Consider the following 23,194-nt stretch of genomic DNA (forward strand, 5'->3'; position numbering starts at 1 on the left):
CTAAACGGATCCAACAGAACTTTCTGTTGCTGCTGTTACACAGATTAGGCCTGGCACCAGGCGCTGTGGCTGGCTTAATTTGAGGCGCTACAGCCTCCAACTAAAGGTCTGTCTCCAGAGCTACTACCAACTCTCCCCCAGGAGTAGCAGTCCAGGTGGTGTGTGAGGCGGAGGGACTGTGTGGTGGCTAGCTAGCTAATTCTTGAAATGTAAATAAATGTATGGGAAACACTGGGTTACTGTATGAAGCCTGTGCATATGCCCTTGGTCATCTGGTGGGATGTGCTTAGACAGAGAGGGAAAGATAAGGATATTTTCAAATTCTCTTTTTCAAGATATCTGCCTACCCCAGCAAGTATCATTTCGGCCTATCTGTTATTTTCAGCTATCTGAACCACTCATTTCCATTAGCCTACTTTAGAGGCTAGATGGCTTTAAACAATTAATCTATTTCTTTTGGCTAACTAACTGTTTGACCTGTTTACTGGCTTTAGCATTACTTTTTTTCAACGTACACAGTGTAGTTAAATCGACCTTTCGCTAAGCTCCACCCCTTTGTGATGGTTCGACAAGCTGTCAGAGTAAGCATGGAGCCCACACTGTCACTAACTGCACTCCCTGAAGAAATATTATCATATTTTTGGAAAAATGAAAGTGATTCCAGAGAGAAGCAGACAGAGGGGTCTACAGTCTGTGTCTGAAGGATATATCCAGGATGTCAAACTGACTCAGCAGCAACAACAGGTTAAAAAGACAAAGACAGTTAGAAACTAAAGCCGAACTATAGGCTACAGATCACAGTGTAAAAGTGAACCACCACATCACTGCTGATCGCCACACAAGACAATGAATATAAAGGGAAACTTTGTTGATATTGAACCAGCTGTGTGGCATCGCAGTGTGTGCAGACAGTGTTTGGCTTCGCCCCTGTGCTGCTGCCAGCACTTAGACCTCCACTGCCGGAAGGGCAGGGATCTCTGGGGGAAGTCAAACATGATCATCTGCGCACAATGTGATGACACACAGCTGGTTGAATATCAGCAATGTCCTATCCAATATCCAGGTAACGAGTATCATTAATACACGATGTGCCCCAGGCACAACATTTAGCTCCAAATCCACACAACCAGCCTGAAAATGAAGGAAATCTGAAACGACTGCATTAGAGTCAGTGGAGCACAGCTGTGTTGTTGTCGGACCCTGGTCTGAGTCGGCCCGCTGCTACGTAATGATTGGCCAGTCTGCGTCCAGGGGTGGGACTTAGCAAAGGGTCAGTTGTATTGAGCTACTCTACAGTCGCTCCATGTACCTACCACCTGCAGAACAAAGAAGATAAATTAGAAATGCTTTCTCTGTTCGCCATCTGGATTTCTGAGTTAGTAATTATGTGCTGGGTCATTTAGCACCGAGGGCAGAATGTTAATACAGGCGAGGTTTGTGTATGTATAAACAAACAAGCACAAACCTGAACGTACACTGAGTATTTTTTGCAGCGCTCTCTCCTCCTGGCGTCAGGTTATCCCTCCCGAGGAGTTGGGCAGGCTTTGCTGATCCGCTGTGTTAATTAGCTTTCCCTGACATATCCATTCAGATCTGCCTTTCTGTCTCTCTCAGTCTCACTTATGCCATAACCTACACGCCTCTTCTGCCACCTTGTATTCTCTGAAGGTGCTCCATTTTCATGCATGATGAGGAGTCGATCTAATTCCACCACGAGCTGCTCTGACGTCTAATCAATGCTCTCGGTACACGTCTCCCATGTCTAACCCAGAAGTATGAAATGGGAAAGCCATGCATACAAAAAGAGAAATCTACTCAGGAATATGTCATTCATGTCACACCTCCTCACATCCTCCCCTCTCGCTCCACTGAAGGTTTGCTACCTGCTCCCTTATGTGATGATGGTGGTGTCCTTGACACACTCCCTCCTCACATAATGGAGTCATTGTTATTCCACACACACACCCAAGGTGGAAACTTTATCAAGTGGTCTCTCTCTCAACCTTTCCCCCTCTCTACCTTTTTGTGTTTCGTTCAGTTCCTCCTCTTGCCTCCGCACTCCATCTCCATCGCTCTGTCATATCTGTCTTTATCCTTGTGCACACAAATGCCCAAAACTTCTACCTCGTCCTCTCTTTAATTTACTTTCTCCCCTACCTGTCTTGCAGCGGGTGCATAGACCACAAACACACACTCACACATTACATTACCAAGCTGTGTGCATATGTGTGAGCTTTTTTTTGCCCGCATGATCAAGCAATACCCAAGTTTTAGCCCAAAGCAAACAGCCCTGTTTAAGATGCAAAGGATACAACAGCGCAGGTATTAGAGGGAGGATATGAACTGGTGGAACTAATAAGCCTCAAGCTCGATTGCCCCCTCTCTTTCTACTTTTTTTTTGCTCTCCCTTCCTCTTTCTGTCTCTCCCTTCCCTTGTAGCCAATTTATTAAAAGTCAGCTTATCTTTCAAGGTGTTTGATCAGGGGAATGAGAAGAGGGGATTGCAAATAGATAGAGAGGGCTATGAAACTTGTCATTTTCTGAAAAGTGGGAGCTTTCATTAAACAGTCATCACTAATATATACGGTCCTCACACGCCCTCTGAAGATGTGTCATTAAAAAGTGTTGAGTGTTTCAAATTGAATCTAAACAAACAGATAAATGCTGCAGCCGAACTGTCTCCGTCACTCAAGCTGCCGTTCAGAGTGACGCTATCAAAGTGGACATGTCTGAGAAACTAATTGCACAAAGAACAGAAGCAGAGTCTGATGGAGGGATCTGTTTTATCAGAACTTGCAGGGAGTTTGTCACATTCGTGGGCTCGAGTCAGACCAGCCTCTAGAAGAAAATGTTGGCAGTGTATGTTCCTGCAAAACACGGATACATTACATCCGTACGTTTTATACGTATTATATCAACGTTTCTAAAGTGATGTAGTATATGAGCTGACTTCCGGAGGTGGAGGGGATGGTGGATGGCAATTTGGCAAGACACCTGCCAAGCTGCACACCACTGTTCATAACTGACAAGCAACCAAACCCGATGGTTTTTAAGCAAAGTCATTGCTGTGTCTTCCAGTGCCTTCTTATGCCTCTTCTCCACTTACGAAAGAATGGGAAGAAATCTGAGAGAAATTACTTGTTGCCATGGGGAGAGGCTATTATTATTTTTTTTTTTTCCAGTTTTTTGCCATCCAGTAGTGGAATATCCACTTGGAACATTACCGGGACAAAAACAGGACCAATACTGCATAGCAAAAATAAGTAAAGATGTTGGCCAATTGAGACGACTCTCACCTGGTTCACCAGTTGTTACAATCACTGCTTTTATGCCATCAAAACCTGATGTTTTACCCAAAACATGATCTTTTCCTCACCATAACCAAGTGGCTTTTGAGCCTAAAGATAACCTCACTCCATTGTTAACACGTAAAGTTTCAATTTATCCACTATAATGACGTGATAACATGCAAAAGTAACATGTCTGTGGTTTACAGAAACATACAGTGCCAACATCTGTTGCAGCAATTGGGTTGTTGGATTTGACAGTGGCTCAGTACCATTATGCTTTGGAAGAAACAGACAGTCCAATATTTTGTTCATGTTTCACCATCCAGTAGTTTTGAATAACCGCTCAGAACATTACCGTGACAAAAACACGACCAATACAAAAGTTGGATTTTAAGAAAAATAAGTAAAATAGCAGAACTGTACGTGCAGGATACATGTTAACACTAATATTAATTCTAAGTAGCTGCGATGATGGGAGAGCAAAGCAAATACATCAGCCACAATGGGCGCCACATTGTCTAAAAGACAGCCGAACGAGTCATATGCCTTTACTTTCATATCAAACTGATAATGACAATCTGACTGTATATTTTAGCAGAATAGCATTACTCAGATTCACACTGTGTTAAAACTAGATAAACAAGTTCTTTTTAATCAGACAAACTCACTTGACAATCAACACAGGCAACTGAATTGAAGGAAATAGCCCGTTAGCTAGTTAGCAGCCTTTTAGCTAGTTAGCACACTGTCATACGGTCTCTTCGAAATCCAACTCAAAAAACTTACTTGAGGCAAATACCAGACCAAAATATTACGGAGGGGAGGAGTTTCACAGGCATATTGGATATCACCGATGATAACTGAATGTGGGTTTTTTTTTATTGACCCATCACAATTTTTTCAGAGTGGATAGTGCCATTAAAAGCAGTTATTTTCTTATTAAGACACCGCTGAATGTCGTGCTGGGATAGCACCACAAAAAGCAGTATTTTTTTACACCGAGACATCACTGTCACATCTCAAGTTTCATAGGTCATGTTTTTTTTGTTTTGTTTTTAAATTAATTAATGTTGTTTCCTGTTTCACTTTGAAACTCACATCTCCTCTCGTTTCAGATCACTTCCTGCCCCTGTGTGTTTTCCTTTCGATGGCTTCACCTGTGTCTGATTGTCTGTCCTGCCCTGATTAGCCTCACCTGTGTCTCGTTATCCTTCCCCTCACCAGAGTGTTTAGTGTGTGTCTTGTTTTCTCTCAGTGCCAGTTCATCTTAGCTCCCTGTGTGTCTCGTGTTCCAGCCTTTTGTTTCCCTCTGTCCTTTTCTTGTTTTGTTTTTTTGGATTCAGCCTGTTGATTGCCTCTGCCTCATCCCTATTGGATTTGTTTGTGTCTACTGATTGTTCTTCTGAGTACTGAACCTACATTTTGACCAGTAAAGACTGTGATATTTTACCTGAACTGTCTCCACAGAGTCATGCGTTTGAGCACTCTCACCTGGTTCACCAGTTGCTACAATCAGCAGCTTTTAAGCCCCTAAAATCAGGTGTTTTACACCAAAACATAATCTTTTCCTCACCATAACCAAGTGACCTTTGTGCCTAAACATAACCTAATGTTAACCACACCATTGTTAACACATTAAGTTTCAGTGTATCCACTATAATAACATAATCACATGCAAATATAATGAATCTGTGGTTTACAGAAACATACAGTGCCAACATTCGTTCGAGCAGTTGGGTTGCTGGATTTGACAGTGGCTCAGTAACATGAGGAAGAAACAGACAGTCCAATACAGAATTATTGTTTGGAAGTATTGATGCCAGGGTTCAAGTATCACCTCATACCTTGGATCATCCATCACTTTTTTCCCCAAAATTTTGATCATATTTTTTCCTCATTTGATCATGACTAAATCCTGAACTAAACTTGAAGCATTGTTGTTTTAGTTACCAAATCATAACTCTGTCCTTTTTGTGCCCAAAGCACACCAAAGGGCAAGCCAAAATCCCATGGCACACCTGTATTTATATTATATTATGTGTCACACACTTGAAATTCCCACGTGGAAATGGCGACAAATAGGTTCCCCATTAAAGTTTTTTAAATGAAATTAAATTACATTTTTAGCTAGATTTGACCTCTTCATGAGGAAATGGGTGCACACAACATAAGGATACAGTCAATTAAGAATTCATTCATAGCTTTTTGTATAGGCCCAGTTGAATATTGCAGTAATAATGTGTGGTTATCACAAAATCCTAGAGCACTACTGGATTGTCATCACCATTTGAGAACCACTTTTAAGTAGTTTGACTCTTGCTGTTGCTGGGGATAAATCTCTAATAATTTCTCCATGCTCTTTAGAAGGTTCCCCAAACAGATGTGTTGCCATCTGATGTCTAATTCAAGGAATTATAACATAATAATGTTCCTTTATTGCAGTTTCTGTATAATCCACCTCCCTCCTAGCCTCATATATATATTTCTATACATTTATTTCCTGTATTTTGTCCTCCTCCTCTGGTGATTATTCCCCCTCCAGTCGCTGCACAGCTCTCTGCTGCTCCTCTTGTTTTCAGTGTCACGCTCCAGCATTGAGTCCAAGTTAATCGGCTTTATTGTGCACTTTTATTGCGCTGCAGAGCTTGGCAGTGAGCAAAAAAGATAATGTGTGTTTATGAGCTCCCATCTTCTAAATTTGTATGAGATGGCTTAATTGGGGCAATATCTTAACAAAATCTTGTAGTGGTTCTGCACCCAAGGGAACAGAGTGTATTTTCAGACAAAGCGGGATATTTTGGAAAGCACAGAGAGCTTCTACAGAGAGGGTTGAGGTGGCAGGGACACAAAAAAAAAAGAAACACACTTGGATTGAAATGTTAACAAATTTTTCATTCCAGTCCCCTAGGTGCCGGTTCACACAGCGCTGAAGGAACTTTTAATTACATTCACGACTCGCAGCAGAATGACTAATGAGAATTTTAGGCTTTGTGGATCGTTGTCATTATTTTTTTGGATTCACCCCTCATTGAGGCTATTCCAACTAATTGTTACCCGGCAACTCCATCAGTGGCTCAGCTCAACTTGTTTTATATGTGAGTGAGTCCAGTTCATTTATTTGAAGGCTGTATGTGGGGTGTTTAGGTCCTTTAGGGTACGCTCGGGGTGAGAAGCTAATAGAGCATATGGTAAATCTCCTCATTTAAAGATTCCTTCCAAGTGTGCTGTTGGCTGCTGAGCACACTGACAGGAGTCATGTGGCTACAATCATTTCTAAAAGGAGAAGTTAAGTGTTGAACCAATTAATTTAGGGCTGTTTTGGGGGGTAAACCAACCAAAAATCAGCCCTATGTTAGATTTACTTTCTCCTTAAAACTTAAATAAATGTAAATTTACCATATGCATGATGTAATATTCATATTAATGTTTACTAAAGTGAATTGGATATAAGCTGTCTTTGTCATCAGGAGGTGGAGGGGATGGAGGATGGTTTGTAATTTAGGAGAGATGCCTGCCAAGCTGCAGACCACTGTTCAAGACCAACAAAAACCAAACCGGTTGTGTGTTAGCAAGTCACTGCTTAGGATCCAAATGTTGGCGCTTTGTAGGCACAAAGTGGTTACTTTTTAATGAGACACTGCTGCTTTTCCTGCCTGAAAGAGGCACCAAAAATGGTTGCTTTTCACTGAGACAGAGTCATTTTCTGTTGAGTTAGGGCACAAAATACGGTTGTTTTTTTACCGAGATATTGCTGTGTTGCCCGCAGGTATAATGACAGAAAAAACGGTTGTTGTTTACCAAGACATCAGTGCATTTCCTGCAGGGATAGTGGCACAAAAAGCAGTTGTTTTTAACTGACACCATTGCTTTGTTTCCTGCCGAGATAGGGGCAAATAAAGTGGTTGTTTTTTATCAGGACACCCTGCATTTCCTGCGAGGATAGAGGCACAAAAAAATGGTTGTTTTTTACCGAGACATTGCTGTGTTTCCTGCAGGTATAATGGCACAAAAAACGGTTGTTGTTCACCACGACATCACTGAGTTTCCTGCTGAGACAGGGGCAGTTAAAAAAGTAGTTTTTTACCAAGACATTGCTGCATTTACTGCGAGGGTAGAGGGACAAAAAGTGGTCGTTGTGGACCAAGATATTGTTGCATTTCCTGCCCAGATAGGGCCACAAAAAATGGTAGTTTTTTACTGAGACATCACTGCATTTCCTGCAGGGATAATGGCACAAAAGTAGTTGTTTTTTGCCAAGACATTGGTGAATTTCCTGTATAGCTCAAAAAACCAACTGTTTTTTTACTGAGACATTACTTTGTTTCCTGCAGAGATAGGGGCGAAAAAGACGGTTGCTTTTTACAGAGACACTGTTTTATTTCCTGCAAAAATAATGACACAAAAAAGGTTGTTTTTTTACCGAGACATCGCTGCATTTTTTGTCAGAAAACCAGGTATTTTAAGCCAATTCATGATCTTTTCTGACCATTTATTGTTTCTCAACCAAACCACACATTAACTGCAGCATTGTTGAAACATAAAGTAAATGTATCGCCTACATAAGGACATGCAAATGCAATGCATCTGTGGTTTAGAGGAAACGCACAATGCCAATCCTTTTTTCTGGAGATGGAGGTGGTAATATGTGAAAAAAAGGGTTTTTTTAGTGTTTCTCTGAATGCGTCATTGAGCTTGTAATTTATGTTAACAAGCTGAAGGACACAATTCACCAAGCATTCCACTTTATGCCACAAAATCCATTGAGTCTAACACATCTCGAGGATTCAGTGTTTCTCCCAACAAATCAACACAACAGATTCAGTCGGTGCTGGCCCCCGTCACCATGGCAACACCTTTTCCTCCTATCTCTGGCTGCCGTGTAACCACCTTGCACCTGTCTGGAGCGCGTCCTGGGAAGTTCTTATCAGGTTTTGACTTTGTCACTCTTCACTAGGCAGCGGGGGAGAACTGAATTCACAATGACTGAAAAGCTGCAACCAGCAAACATAAACAAGCTTTTCAAGACAGACATGTTTTTCTTCTGCTGACAATTTGTGAAGCCACAGAGGAAAATGCAATGGGAGTTGGGTAGTAGGATGCAAGAGTTACCTATTGGTATGGGCTCTTGGCATTTAAGAGGAACTTTAAGACGGGCACGTCAGACCTGACAAAAATGTCAGATAAATAGTTGCATCAAGTTCTTAAAGTATCTTAAAGTGTGGGGCTTAGCCAGCTGCCACTTCCACCATGTCTGGGTCTGTCTGTAACTTCATTTCCTTCACTTCTTTCCTTATTCTCTTACAAATCAATCTTCATACAGCTCTCTGTCTTAGTATTTCATCCTCTCTCTTTTTGTCTCTGCTCTGATTTGTCTTTCTGAGAAGAAAGACGACACCTCAGATCTGGCGTGGGACTTGAGCTTCATTTTGTTTGTTCTTTCAGCACAATGGGGATCGGTGAGCAAAAGTGTTTTTCTTTGCTCTTTCGAGTCCAGAGGGCCCCATCAAACTTCGTGTATACCTCGGGGCAGAGGTACAGATGGTTTCACAAATCTCACTGTACGTACAGTATTTCATCTTTTATATCACATCCACTGAGCGTTTTCTACAGAAAAATACAAAACCGTACTAATGAACCTTCATTAATATAGGCCTATAATTTGTACATTATGTTGTACTGGATATGTTAAAACTTTCTTTCTCAATAAGGTTGTGGTTAATGTGCGGTTGGGTTAAGGTACAGAAATCACTTGGTGTGATCATGTTTTGGCTTTAAACACCTAGGGTCAGTGGCACAAATGCTATTGGGAAATGCCATTATGTGTCAGTACAAAGCAAACAGATTTGGTGGTACAAATGCAGCTGTGAAATGCCGCAATTCGCTACAATGAACACCCAGGTTCACCGAGCGAAAACACCGTGATGAGTCGGCAAAAACAACAATAAAGTCACCTCATATACTTTGTCACTCTAGAGACGCTGATGACACATATACAGTGTGCAAATGCAACGTCTTCCTGGTTTGCAAAAACGTATAAAGCAACTTCTGGTGACAGGGCTGTTAGACTTTTGGAAAGAGAGAAGTGTCCCTGAATTTATTCTCCTAGAAATACTAACTAAAACCAGATTTAAATAACTGTATGTGTCCTGTCTGAATCTCTCCATCATTCATTTTAAGTTTCAGTGCAGTTAATCATGGCTAACCACTCAGCACTGATTCAGAAGTGATACCACTTAAGGCCTGATTTAAAGTTCATCATCAAAGGAGGGAAATCGCAGTGGCTACTCACACATTGAAGAGATTGAGGCCGATGCGGTAGAGGCGTTTCCGCATGACATCAGTGGACAGCGTGGGTGATTTACAGCTGGCGGGGTTCTCACAGTGGTAGCGTGGCAGGCTGAGGATCATGGCCTGCAGTGCCTCTTTGGACGAGGCCTCAGATGTGGAGCGTGCCTCTGTGGACGTGCTGCTGCTGCTCATCTGCTCCGAGCTGTTATCTGCTGTCTCCGAGCCGCACCTCTTGACCTCCAGCGGCTCTGCCACAGGCGAGCTCCGCTGCAGGGGTGGGGGGGCGTGAGGGGGCTCTGTGGGTGGTGGCACCACCACTACAACCTCCTCTGGGCTTTGAGGGGCTGCCATCTTATCCAGAGGGGTTAGGGGAGGCTGCTCCTCCTCCTCGAGCTCTTCTTCGCTTGGAGGAGGAGCAGGGAATTCAACATCCTGCTCATCTTCTTCTTCTTCTTGGGATTCTGGGGGTGGTGGGGGTTCTTGTGGTGGCGGCGGGGGATCTATAGGTTCAGCTGGAAGCTCTGCAGGGGGTGGAGGGAGTTCTTGTGAGTGGGCAGGAGGAGCGAAGGCTGAAGTGGAGTTTGTTGTTGTGGAAGAAGGTGTGACAGTGGTGGTGGTTCCTTCCTGTTGGACGCAGCTGCCGAGGGTGACAGTGGACGATTCCATGACTGAGGACGAAACACGGAAGTTCTGGCTGTCAAACTGCACCGTCACATCCCGGAACGCCATCATCAGCTTGCTCGCACTTCTCGACAGGTCACTTGGGTCGACTGGGGCTTGATGAATCGTTGACTCTCCCACACCAATTCCTTCTCCTCCACCTCCACCTCCTACTCCTGCTGCTGCTGCGGCTGCTGCAGCTGCACTGAAGGAGTCGGCGCTGAACTGATAAGTGCCGCCTTCTTGCAGTGAACACATGGTCTTCAGGCTCCAGTTGCTGAGCGCATCGTCGATGGACTTTGCCAGTGACTGGACCTGTTCAGTGAACGAGTCTTCCAGGTCGGTCAGGGTGCCACTGACTGTGGCAGGCAGAGATGGCGAGCGCACCAACGGGATGCCTGTCAAGTTGCAGCCTTCTGCCAGGGCCCGTTCAGCAGAGAAACCCTCTGTGTTTTGCACACGGACCTTGCGCAGGGAGATGCGTCGAGGCAGGCGACTCTCCAGCAGTGAATTGCGGATCTTCTCAAAGTTCTTGCTGAGCTGGTACTGGCGGAAGGCGGTCTGGATCTTGCAGGCTGCACGGCGGGAGATGAGGTGGCCACCGTATTTGTGCTCTAACATTTCGATCTGAGAAACAGAAGAGAGAAGGATACAGAAGGAAAATAATGAGTTGCTGGGATTTATGTTGTGTTTCTGAATTTCCAAGACAAAAAGAACAGACTAAAACCTGCCAGGACAATCTGAAATTATGGATGCATATTGATCAGAAATTGCAGAGTAAACACAAGGTTAACACAGATTGATCAATCCAGGGATGGCTGAGCCCACGAAAAGGTCCAGTGAATGGGCCCTACCCATATCGTCTTTACTGATGATGCTTTCTGTGCACTGTTGCTACAGTGTTTGAAAGCGCAAAATACAATGTTATGCATTGTTATTAACTGGTATTGTCGACAGTATCTTGGTTTTTGAACTACTTGTACCGGAAAGCAATTAATTCCGGTACGTGATCTCACAGCCAGCTCCGACCTCCGACTTGGAACACAGCAGCTCTCTGTCTCTTTATTATATAAGTAGGTCAGATCACGTAGCAAGCTTCTTTATTTCTTCTCGTAACGGCTGCTTACAAAAAAAATCAATAACAATAGCAACAATAACTAATCACTGTCATTTCTGTTTGTCATTGATGCTGCTCTGTTTTGTTCTTGGGGGTCTTTGCTGCTGCTCTCCCTGCCTTAGGCTTTCCATGTTTGCGCATGGAAGGGCAGGGAGATTTGCTCTCTGCCTCAGGTTTTCCTCATTTACATGTGGAAGGGCAGAGAGGTGTGCTATCTCTGCCTTATGGCTTTCCATGCAGGCACGTGGAAGGGCAGAGAGGTGTGCTCTCTCCGGCTCGGGCATTCCACGTACCCGCGTGGAAAAGGCTTTCTGTGTAGGCCCCAGGAAAGGCAGAGAGGCCCCAGAAACAAGCCATACCATCAAATATAATACTGAAAATGGAAATTAAATTTTCTTAAGTGTTCCTGACTGAGGTTTATTTGTGGTGTTTTAATAAGCATTGCTTAATATTTTCAAAATAAAACGTTGCTTTGCTTATATTTAAGATAAACACAATTATTGCTGACCCCGTAGGTGCTGGGCCACTGGGAGTTTTCTCCTTATAGGAGGCCCTGGGTAAGATGAAACATTGCCTAGGAATCCCATAATAGGCTGCATCACAAATGTAATATTTGTGAAAAGGTCACTGCAGGTGATTCAGCATTTTTCATATTCTCTTGCCTGTCGCTGTGGTGCGTGGAAGATGAATACAGCATATGGGGTGAATAGCAGTGAAAAACAGGCAGAGTGTGGGTGGGATATGAATGAGCTGGGCATTAAAAAAGGGAACGGGATAATTGTGGTGGGAAAAGAAAAATAAATGAAATCCCAGGAGGTGAAAAAGGTTGTGAAGTCCAATTTTTGGAATGAGTAGGCAAAATTCACATATTAAAGTTACTCCAGATTCAAACAGCACTGAACCTCACACGGTTCAGTGATTCTATTCTGCAAGCTGGTCTTGTGATGTGTGTACTGACACTACATACAGTTTGGTCAAAGCCACAGTTTGAAAGGGAGAGCACACACTAAAGGCTGACTCATGGCATTTGGACAAACTGTTCATTTCCTCGGCAAATAGAACTCATAATCTCCACGAATTCCATAGAGGGGTCCTCCACGCAACTTAAAATTGTCTGAAACTGAACAAGCCATTAATCTTGCCTGTGAAAAATTGCTCAAATGCTGTGGGAAATAGATAGAGATGTAATATAGCCATCCTCATCTGGCAGCAGCTCAAACACGAGATGAGACCTCTTTGAGTTTCCCAGAACAATCAGGGTGTAGGTATCTTTGGAAGTGCCCAGAAAGCGCTCTTATCTTCTGCCGTCACTCTGAAATCCTTTTCATTCAGTCTAAATCAATGAATATAATTCTGTTTCTGTTCTAACTGCATCAAGGGCAGGAGTGTGGGGGAGGATTCAGTGTTGAAAGAATAGCTGTGCCACTATCTGTCACTTTAGAAAAGTGAAAAAATTGACATGTTCTAAATATGCTGCATAGAAAGTGCACATTAAAAATAGCACAGCAGTTAATTCTAGGAAATAGAAATCCTTGCTGCTCCCTCCCTCCTTCGGTGTTTTCTTGTATCAGTGCGATGTGTACATGAGGATTAATGTGTCCAAGTAAAACATCCCTCCTGTAAAGTCAAAATGCAATTGAGCGAACAGTTACTGCAGCTACGAAGGATCAAAATGTGACTTTCAGCTGCTAATCTCCTCTCGCTTTAGTCCTGGACAAAGTCACCCAACCACCTCCTGATAGGCTGTAATGCCTCGAGGGTTTGCAATTTGTGATAAGTGGTTAGTTCAACAAGATGCCGCCTCGGCCGCTGTCACTGGAGGAACGGAATCACATACAAAGCTCTTTAGAAAAGTGGAATGACACTGGAAATCCATCTTATCTACTCCATTTACATTTCACTGCAGAGCCTCTGCGAGCAAAGTGAGACGCGCTGAGAATATTAAGGTGGCTTCTGAATAGGACGCTGGTTCGGAGCTCTACTGTATCTGCTGATGGTGACTTCTCAGTCAACTCTTGCAGACTGTTCGAACTCAGCCTGAATATTCATCACTTTTTAATCTGGACTGTTCAGTGACAGCGCCGTGTGCATTCTGGAAATGACAAGGTTAGACTTATCGGCACGACTGCGCTCCAAAATAGACCTGGTGTGGGTTTTTCTTTTTTAAAGACAGGCACAACGGTAATATCATTGACCTCATTACTCAGAAAGGTGTCCCTCATCAAAACAAATTGTGCAAAGAGTTTCACTGCAGAGGTGCCCTTGGTAGTGAGAGAGGGCCGTCAGCGTGGCTGCGTTTGATTAAATGCGGCAGTGGAGCTTGTTTGTTTTGCCTTCTGCGTAAGCAGGGTCGGGGATGATGAATAAAGCATTTGGGTCACGCTGCTTTCTTTATCAGAGTGCATATCTGATACACTTTGCCATTCAGATGGAACTGCAGCCACCAGGATGAACTGGGACAGGACGGATGGAGGAATGAAGCATGCAGAGGAAGGAACAAACTGGACAAGATTTCATAACAGTCTAGCAGGGATTGTTTTGGGACTAGAGACTGATGGAATATTCGGACATTAAAAATACCCCCAACAATTTCTATAACCACTTACTGTGAATGTACGTTCAATATTCACTCTCTTTTAGCTCTGTTTTTGGTCCCTACCAACTAAAATATCTGGCTCTTTAACAGCTAAATGCTCAGCTTTATTCTTAAGTTATTCATTAACTGTGTCTGTCTGTTGTTTGGTACCAAGCAGGTAATGTACAGTGGACTTTCAGAGCTTTGTTGCTGAATAGCTACAGCTAACAACAAGCTATGAAAGCAGTGACCCTTTGTCTAGACTGCAAGCACTTGCACATCTCACGCAACACGTTTCGTGGAGGCTGAAGCATTTAGCTTACACTTGAAGTCTTTGTAGCATAATAACAGACTTAAAATAACAGAGGCTTGGACATGGAGTTGCACATTTGAGGGTTTGTGAGAAAAGCTAAATGATTAGTACATCATAACAATTCAGTATCAGTCAACACACCTATAGCTTTCCAGTACTCATTAAAAGGTGCTTCCTGTCACTTAGGCTACTGTTTTCCTGTTATTCAGACAACCAGCTCCAAGAATAATTGTTTCTCCAAGCATAACCAAATTTGGCCTAAATCAACACCAGATTTTTTAGCTGAGGTCACGTCAGTGTGAAAGGTTTACGTCAGGTCACGTATACAATAGAGTCTATTTTTGCGACTGTTCTCATACACTGTTTGTACATTTCCTGTGAAAAGTAATGCACCAAAATCTGTACATATCCTATGTAATCATGAGCCAGTAGTTTGGTCATGTGACGAATGCACTGACGGGAAGGAAGTGGTCATTGTGAGGATGAAGGTCAAGGTGGACGGGTCACAAAAACACCAGAGCCAGAACCACATGAAATTTGAGTAATTTTAAGTAAGTTATCACCGTGTTTCTTTTCCGAAATCGAATCTACATAACTTTACTTTAAGTACATAACGTCCTTCGTTGGGCCCTAACTTGTAGTATGTCATACCAAGCTTTGTGATTGCATGCTGTAGAATATCATGCGAAGTGTTGTATGAGGGTACGTTGATTTTCTTTCAACAATATCCTCCTGAGACACGAACTTTCGTTTGGTATGCATTTTTAATTTCTCCTATATGGGATCAGTAGGAGTAAGTATAAAAACCTAAACATCGTCAACTATAATCAAGTCCCAATGTCTTCAAATGAGTACTTCCTAACTAAGAGCGTCTTATCTTGTTACTGTTGCTAAAATTAGTCAAGTTTGTTGCCATATCAAACTACAAACATTATTAATCCTAAATAAACAAGTTTCAACTATAAAATGTGATCAGGTTTTGAATCTTGTCCACTTTTGTGTTGGGATCGGCTGCAAACTGACTTGGCAGAGATGGCTGCCATCTTGTTTTTACATGGATTAGTGTATTGTGCTCTTACTACCACTAGATGGCACAGGAAGTGTCCACGAACGAGGACAACAGGTCTAAGTTAAGTAGAACGAAGTATAAGGTCAAATAAACCCAAAATGTGATGTTCTCATATGAGGATGCAGGGTCTCAGGAGGATATGCGTGTGAACTTGCAGTTGATGCCCAATAAAAGGCGCTCAATAAATATTCTTATCTACATTTTGCAACCCAGGCGGAACAGAGCGTGCTGCTCTCTGGACGAGGCCACAGAGCAGCACACTCTTTTGAGGTTTGTAATCTCACTCTGCCTTCACTTTTTCCCATCAGCTGAAAAGCAAAACACAAGAACTTTTGGAGTTTAGAAGTGCTGCAGTGCTTATTCATGGGCAAACTGTAATCTACACTGAATATTTACTGCCACTACTGCACAAGGCACAGAAAGTTCAGCTGCTCCTTTGCTGGTTGACGCTTTGAAACTCGTCAACAAAACAGAGACTGTATAGACAGTAGCTTCAGTGTTGGTGTGAACGCTGTTGTGTCGTTTGTGGTCTAGAGGGGGGTGAGAGTGAACCAAAACAGTAAAGCTGCTAAGCATTGAACTATGAAGCTCCATAAAGTCGAGGGGAGTTGCGGATTCAGGTGATTAAACTCTGTAGGCTCATCGCTATAAGGCGCCTCATTATACATTGTTTTCCCATTGTCATAAATACACTTCCCTCCTTGGGGAAAACTAGAGTCAGAGCAAAGGTGGATGCAGGGGTGGAGGTGGGGAAATGTTTGATGATCACTGTGTTAATACCGATATTTATCGCTGCATGAAAAAGAGAAACCTGCACATCCCTAGAGGGGAGTCGACCTCTGTGCACAAAACTTCATGTAAAGAATGGGAGGACAAGAAAATGGCAAAAAGATGGATGAACAGAGCACTGACGGAACAAGAAAACAAGTGGCTCGAGGTACTGAGGAGAAGGTAAGATATATAGAATGAGGCGGTGAGACGGATGACCGCGCCACGAGTGGCACTGCTGAAAATCCCCCCCATTAGCCGACTGTCAGTTCTCCCTCTGATCACTTCACTAAGCGCTGATGGAGAGAGATTATTCCGGAGGCGCAGTGGTTTGAGAGAACGGTGATGGCACTGCTCTGCTCCACCAGGGTCTCTAAATCGATTTTGACGGGCAGATCAGCACCATGCTGACCTCATGTTCCCCTTTGAACAAGACGGGGGTGGGGGTGGAAAACAAACCGGTGCAAAGTGGTACGACACTGCAGTGTGCTGCTCTACATATACTGAGAGGAAAAGTATTCTGCAAAGGTTAAAAAAAGGGAATAAATGGGACATGTAAATATTTAAAATTACCTACATATAAAGGAGCATAAAACCCTAAACCCTAAATTGGTTATATATAAACAAAAATGGGGGTCTAATATGGGCGTATAAATTGGAGGTAATGGTCACACTGACATAGAAACATGAGCTCAAATGCAAGTTGCAGGAGCAAAAGCTATTTTGAGCATCAGATAATAGTGGTGGACATCTTGGCTTGAAATATGAGACTTTTTTCTGTCTATGTATAAAATATTAATACTCGGAGGCAAATGTGTTTCAGTCTGGAAATGTTTGTGCTTCAAATGGAAATGTGTCTCAAAACAAAAGGTCAACCGAAACTACAATACACAGCATGTTTGTTTTAGTGATTTCAGGAGGTAGATTTAGGTATTTAGTTTCATGTACTATGATCAGTATGTCCTCCCTCTGTTGGAGCATTAAGAGAATTTCCTAAGTTAACCTAGCATTACATCATGTCTGCTTTTAACCTTCCTGCTGAGCAATGCTTTGCATTTTACTCCTGACATTTGCACTTAACTTGTAAAACTACATTTATAAAGGGCAAGCTTGTAATCTTTAGAACCCCATTAACCCACTAAATTAGGATTATTTATTTTTTTCAGCGTTGATATATTACCACAGTCATGAGCTACAACAGCAGCCACAGTACACTAAGTATGGGACTAATTATTAAAAGGGTAGTTTTTGGTGAAACTGTTGGTTCTTTGTGACTAAAACAGCAACAAATTTATGGTAATATGCTAACTTAGCCTGCCACTCTCATGCTAATATGGTAAATATGGAGCTAAACCCAGCAGCTGGTTTAATTTAGCTTTGCTTGACACACTAAAACTAACAAAATCTGCCTACTTGCACTTTCAAAGCTCACTTACTAACATGTTATATCTTCATTTTATCTATACAAAGCACAAAAGTTAAAAACAAGTTGTGGTTTTATGGGGTGCTACAGTTAAGCTAGTAGCTTCCCCAAGTTTCCAGTCTTCGCTCTAAGCTAATCTAACCATCCCCTAGCTGTAGCTTATTTAGCATAGAAACATGAGAGTAGTAGCCTAATGATCTTCTCAGCTCAATCTCGGAGCAGCAAAGCGTAATCTGTGGAGACGAACCAGCAGAGCGCCAAGCGAAGTGAATATGTCAATACTATGGGAACATGACAACATTGCGGTCCAGTGGGAACCATGTACTGTATTTCCTCGGGTGAATAAGCCAATTAGAAAGTCATTGGATTATTCAAAACTGGAATGAAGGTTGTTTTCTATTCCACTAATGAAATGATGATTTTCTGGAGACATGCTGAGATATGCTGTTCTTTAAGATAAAGGCATTTTGTAAAAGAGTAGCAGTCATACTGACATTAAACACAGCCATCTCTTTTGATTTATGATTTTAGCCATAAATCTCTCAGTACATCAGTTTCAGGGATTTCATCCTTGAATGTGCGAGAAAAGACTGATGTGCGTAAGTAAAACAGCAGATTATCAGATCTCACATGCTGCAGGAATAAGGGGCAAAATGCAAAGCCATGATTATTAGCCTTCATGCTCATGCACACTGTCTTACAGCACAGAAACATCTGCATGATTAATGAGATGATTATATAACAGCAAAACTGGGACACAACTAATGCTGACTGTATTACAAAAATGAGGATGACAATAAAAAGGCTTGATGCCATCAGAGGACGGTGATCCGTTTAGATGAGACATCCTTGACCAAAGTCGGTGACTGAAAAAGATCAGTGGTTCCTTGAATGACGAAATGGGACGTAGAGAAAAGGACTGAATGAAAGAATATTGACTCCTCTCAGTCAGAAAAGAAAAAAACTAGAGTCTCATTAGCAGCAAACTATTGAGCAACGTCATCACATCTGCTAATCTATCCACTTTTTGCATCAGCAGTTTTGAGACAAGCTACTAAACACATCGAACTGGCCCTTGTTTGACATTTCTTGCATGTCACTTGCACATCTAAATGTAATTATGAGTGAGTGCGCGCTATCAAAGTTAACTTTTCACTGTTGAATGTTTCGCTTTATGGAGATAAATGGCGTTTGATTCATGGGCTGCTTAATTACTCAAGGAGAGATTAGCAGCAATTACGGAGCAGGAGCAGTCATTTAAAGTCAGGTCTCTCATCACCTATCACTTCATCATCCCGTAAAACATAAGGCTCTGCAGTCAGCAAAGACTCAACCTGCGTCACTTACTTCTCCAAGATCTCTCTGTTTGATGAGCAACTTTTAAGTAAATTTGTCAGTGCTGTATAAACAGGAAAGGCTTTTGGCTGAGATAGTTTAAATAGACTCAGAGCTAATGAGTCAGAGAAACACTGGGTCACTTGAAACAATTTAAAGGCCCAGTCTGTTGGATTTAGGGGCAGAAAATGTATTTAATATTCATAACTATGTTTTCAACAGTGTATAATCACCTGAAACTAAGAATCATTGTTTTTTTGTTACTTTACAATGAACCATTTAGATCTATGCACAGCGCAGATCCACCTTGTTGTTCTACAGTAGCCCAGAAGGGACAAACCAAACATTGCTCCAGATAGGGCCATTTGTGTTTTTGTGTTTTTTCATTTTCACATTGGCTGCTGTAGTTCTCCTACACTGTTGGCATTGTTGGCTGTTGTTCTGTAATCTCACCACTAGATGCCCCTAAATCCTACACACTGGACCTTTAAAATGGATTCAGATTATTATATTGTATGAAAGACCGACATTTATTTTTGTAAAGATTTATTTTGTACATCAGTTTAGCAATCTAGTTGATGTTAAGACTAACAAGCTTTGAACTGGTGGGTTTGTGGACTGATACGTTTAGCAGTATTTTAGTTTTGCCAGGGATCACTTCTTCCTCATCATGGCCTGCTAACGCTAAAAGCTAAAGTCAAGGTAGTGAGTTGGAAAACTGGTGGAATAACAGATTAAAGGTGTGTTTTGGCTAAAAGTGCAGCAAACTTTAGTAATTTGTTTGAATTTGACTACTAGACTGTTTGTGTGTGTTTATTCACCCCCAAAAAGCTAACGTACCATTTCTACGTTAGCTAGCTAGCTAGCTAGGTAGAAAGTGATGCATCAAATCAGCTCAGGCTCTGACTGAACTGACTCACTGAACTCACTGAAAACTCTAATTTATTTACCTCAGGTCTCTCGTCTTTTTCCCACTTGTCTCTGTACATTTATGTGCACAAATCTTTCGCTTATATTTAAATGTATTCAATTTCCACCAAATTCACATGAAATGTAGACAGGGGCTGATAGGATTCAGGCTCAAATATAATTTATGTAATCTGGAAAGCTGCAGTGACCAATGTGCTGATGGGAGTAAAGAAGTTAATAGTATAAAGAGCGAAAGTCCACATAAGGAGGCATGTTTGGGTGGTGGATGGATCAAACAAACACACGACTTTCACCCAGGAGACTACTGTTTATGTCCTCTGTGAAACCAAGTGAACTTTGAGTTATTTTAGTGTACGTCATCACCATATTTCTTTCCATAAACCTAACCTACGTAACTTTACATTAAGTATGTAACTTTACGTTAATTATGTCACATGACAGCGCCATTCATTAGGTGTTAATTTGTTAGACATCATACGAACATTGTATTTTTGTCTCAACTTTGACATAAATGTGTCAGTTTTGGTACGCCAGAAAAAAATACATATCCCCTAAAAACTGCCCATTTTTTTCTTTTCTTTCATTCTTTTGATCATTCCTTATGGTGATTTAAGATTTAACTCTTTTCCATAGGATAAGTTATTAATGTTCACTTTAACAAGGACAGATATTGACATAAAATGGACATTTTGTTCTGACATTATTTGTTTTGGTGCTGCCCTTTTGTGAGACTATTTTGGAAGAACTTTAATGTTTTTATCAACACTGATGAACACTGGCACCAGTTGTTTTGCTATTAAATCTAATGCTGTAAAATAATATTACTATATAATTACTATTAATATTTTTAAAAGTCTTTATATGAGTTGTAACTTCCTCCAGCTTAGAGTTGTTGCCTTTTCTTCTGTAAACCATAAAATATGTCCTTTATTTGTGGTTATTGTATGGTACAATTTATGGTTTGTTTATTTCAATAAAAATGATGAAGAAAACTTAAAGAAATGCATATTAATGTAATTAAAAAATTTGTCCAGGGCTTGAAAATAACATGCTAATTTACCAGCTCTCTGCTGTAAGGCATACATTAAAAGTCAGTGAGATTCTAAATTTGAACCAGTCTGAAAAAAATTAGCAAAAGTTTAACTCAAGGTTGAATGTTCAGGTTAAAGTGAGTTAAAGCTCAAATACTTCGTCATGAGGTTCCTCCCCTGCAATCAAGGTATCGCCCCGCGGATCCAATTACACTGACATTGATCTGTCGATGCATCAAGTCCCTGCAGCCCCAGCTGTACAGGCGGAAGATCAATCTAGCTGATCGTGTATCTCCAGCATTGTTGACAGGGAGATAGTGGGGGAGATGTGAGATTAAAGGAGTGAGGATGGAGGTGAGAAGGAGACACGGGTTAGGAGCCGAGGTTAAAAGAACCTTTAGTCTCGAACAGAGAAGCGATGAGTGAGGAAATGAAGTCAAAATGAGTGGAAATGGAGCTGACGGAGAGTGAAATGAAGCAACCATCTCACTCGGATACATTTGTTTCAGTGGCAAGTCTCCTGGATTGATCATAATGCTTTAGTGGCTCATCTCGCCATTTGGTGTGTTTTCTTCTCGCCCACTGAATTTACACAGATACTGACACAGAAGGACACAATCCAAACGACACTGACAGTTTCACCTCTGGATAGATTTATCCTCAGTCTATGGATGCTGCGCTGAGGCTGAGAAACAGTTAGCACAAGAGCGACCATGTTTACTAATTGTTCTGGTTTGTTGATGAAGTGGGGTCGATTGTGCCACACCACAATTACAGTGACAGTAATGGAAAACACTCTTAAGGGAAGGAGGTCAACAACCTTTGTGCCTCATAAAGAAACCAATTAACCCAAAAACATTTTTAAAAAAACTGACAAAAAACATGCCTAATCTGCAACTGTTATGTGCGCATGGTCCTACTCTGATGTCGTCGAAATTCCAGTGCTTGGGCAGTGACTTGCAGTATCAGAAAGCAACGAAAAAGGTGTCCCTTAGCTTTGTCATGACACACAGCTGGCTGCCATTATAGTTTTTACGGTCCCCAGTGATGTCAGGGGGAAACGTGGGGGGACAAGGACGAAAGTTAAGGCCACGAAAGTCTAAGTGGGGCGGTGGAAGGGTCAAACAAACACTGACTTTCACCCGACAGATCGGTGTTCGCGTCCCGTAAGATTCTAAAACCAAACCCTGTTCTTTTTTCCTAAACCTGACCACTTCCTTTTGTTGCCTAAACCCAACCTTTTTTTTCGAAAGAGACTGTGACATGGTGTCCCAGAACATCAACAAGCAACGCACCCAGGGTACCTTGCACATTGTTTCATGTCAGATTATCTGACAGTGACTATTTGGCCAATTAACTGTCAGAAAATAGAAAATAAAATGCAAATCCCAATTCCCACGAGCTCAAGTCTTCCAATGGGGTTTGGCGACATTACAGTATATCCCATGCAATGATAGAAATGTGTCCACCGGTAGAGATTTGACAATAGTGTTTTTACCATGGATGCTATTCAGGAGTCTTTCGTAATCTCGTGATTCTTACATGATTATGTGGTTGTCGATGATCTCACAAATGAAGTTGTTAATACAGACCCTATAACACTTAAAGTTCACAGGAACCTTAAAGCTTCCATTTTGAAAGAATTTGGTTTTGCTTTTTTGAGTCTTTTAACTCAAGTGGAAGTGGAAGTTTCAAATAGGAGACGAAAATAATCTATATGTCACAATTAATTGTTTTAGGAGTCTTTAGTGGAGGTGTCCGAGAGGAGGACGCTGAAAAAACTACTCAGTATTCTGGACAACGCCTCTTACCCCCCTCGGTGGTCTCAGCCATAGACTGAGACCACCGAGGAGCATCACAGGAGATCTTTTCTACCTGGGGCCATCAAACTGTATAACCTCTCCCACTTCTGTAGGGAGGAGAGCTTAAACAAAGGATACTGACAGCAATATTCACCTGCATTAGGTGCACTATGACTTCATATGACTACTCTTCAATATCTGCAATACTACATCTTATTGTTATATCAAATTTAATATAATGTTGGTTATCAGTGTTTTTTCCACCATTTTAGTTCAGTTTTAGTAACTCTTGTACTTATTATACTCCTATGTACTGATACTCTATCAGACAGTGGCTTTTGTTTTTGCTCCTAGAAAACACTTCTATCTTGTATATTTCACCAGATATCTAATGACCCGGGAACCCACTGGTTGTTCTGGCTGTGAATAGTGAATTGTGGTTACTGTACTAAGTGTTACTGTAATTTGAAGCATTCTCTGGCACAAGAATTTCCTTTGGGATAAATTAAGTTCATTGAAATGAATTGAATTGAATAAAACCATTTCTTAAATGACTTTACAGAGCAATTACTAAATTGTGATATATGCTGTTA

At 41.7% G+C, this 23,194-nt stretch overlaps 1 protein-coding gene across 4 annotated transcripts in view; it reads right to left on the bottom strand.

The window, feature by feature from the left end:
* Positions 1 to 23,194, bottom strand: part of iqsec3a (IQ motif and Sec7 domain ArfGEF 3a) — a 172,675-nt gene that overhangs the window by 57,340 nt on the left and 92,141 nt on the right. For all 4 annotated transcript variants that reach the window (XM_049566223.1, XM_049566225.1, XM_049566226.1 and 1 more), the window contains one exon: positions 9,580 to 10,865. In XM_049566223.1, coding sequence (XP_049422180.1) covers positions 9,580 to 10,865 — 1,286 coding nt within the window. The remainder of the gene's footprint in view (positions 1 to 9,579; positions 10,866 to 23,194) is intronic.

The sequence above is a fragment of the Epinephelus fuscoguttatus genome, linkage group LG22 (genome assembly GCF_011397635.1).
Source record: "Epinephelus fuscoguttatus linkage group LG22, E.fuscoguttatus.final_Chr_v1".
Taxonomy (NCBI): Eukaryota; Metazoa; Chordata; class Actinopteri; order Perciformes; family Serranidae; genus Epinephelus; species Epinephelus fuscoguttatus.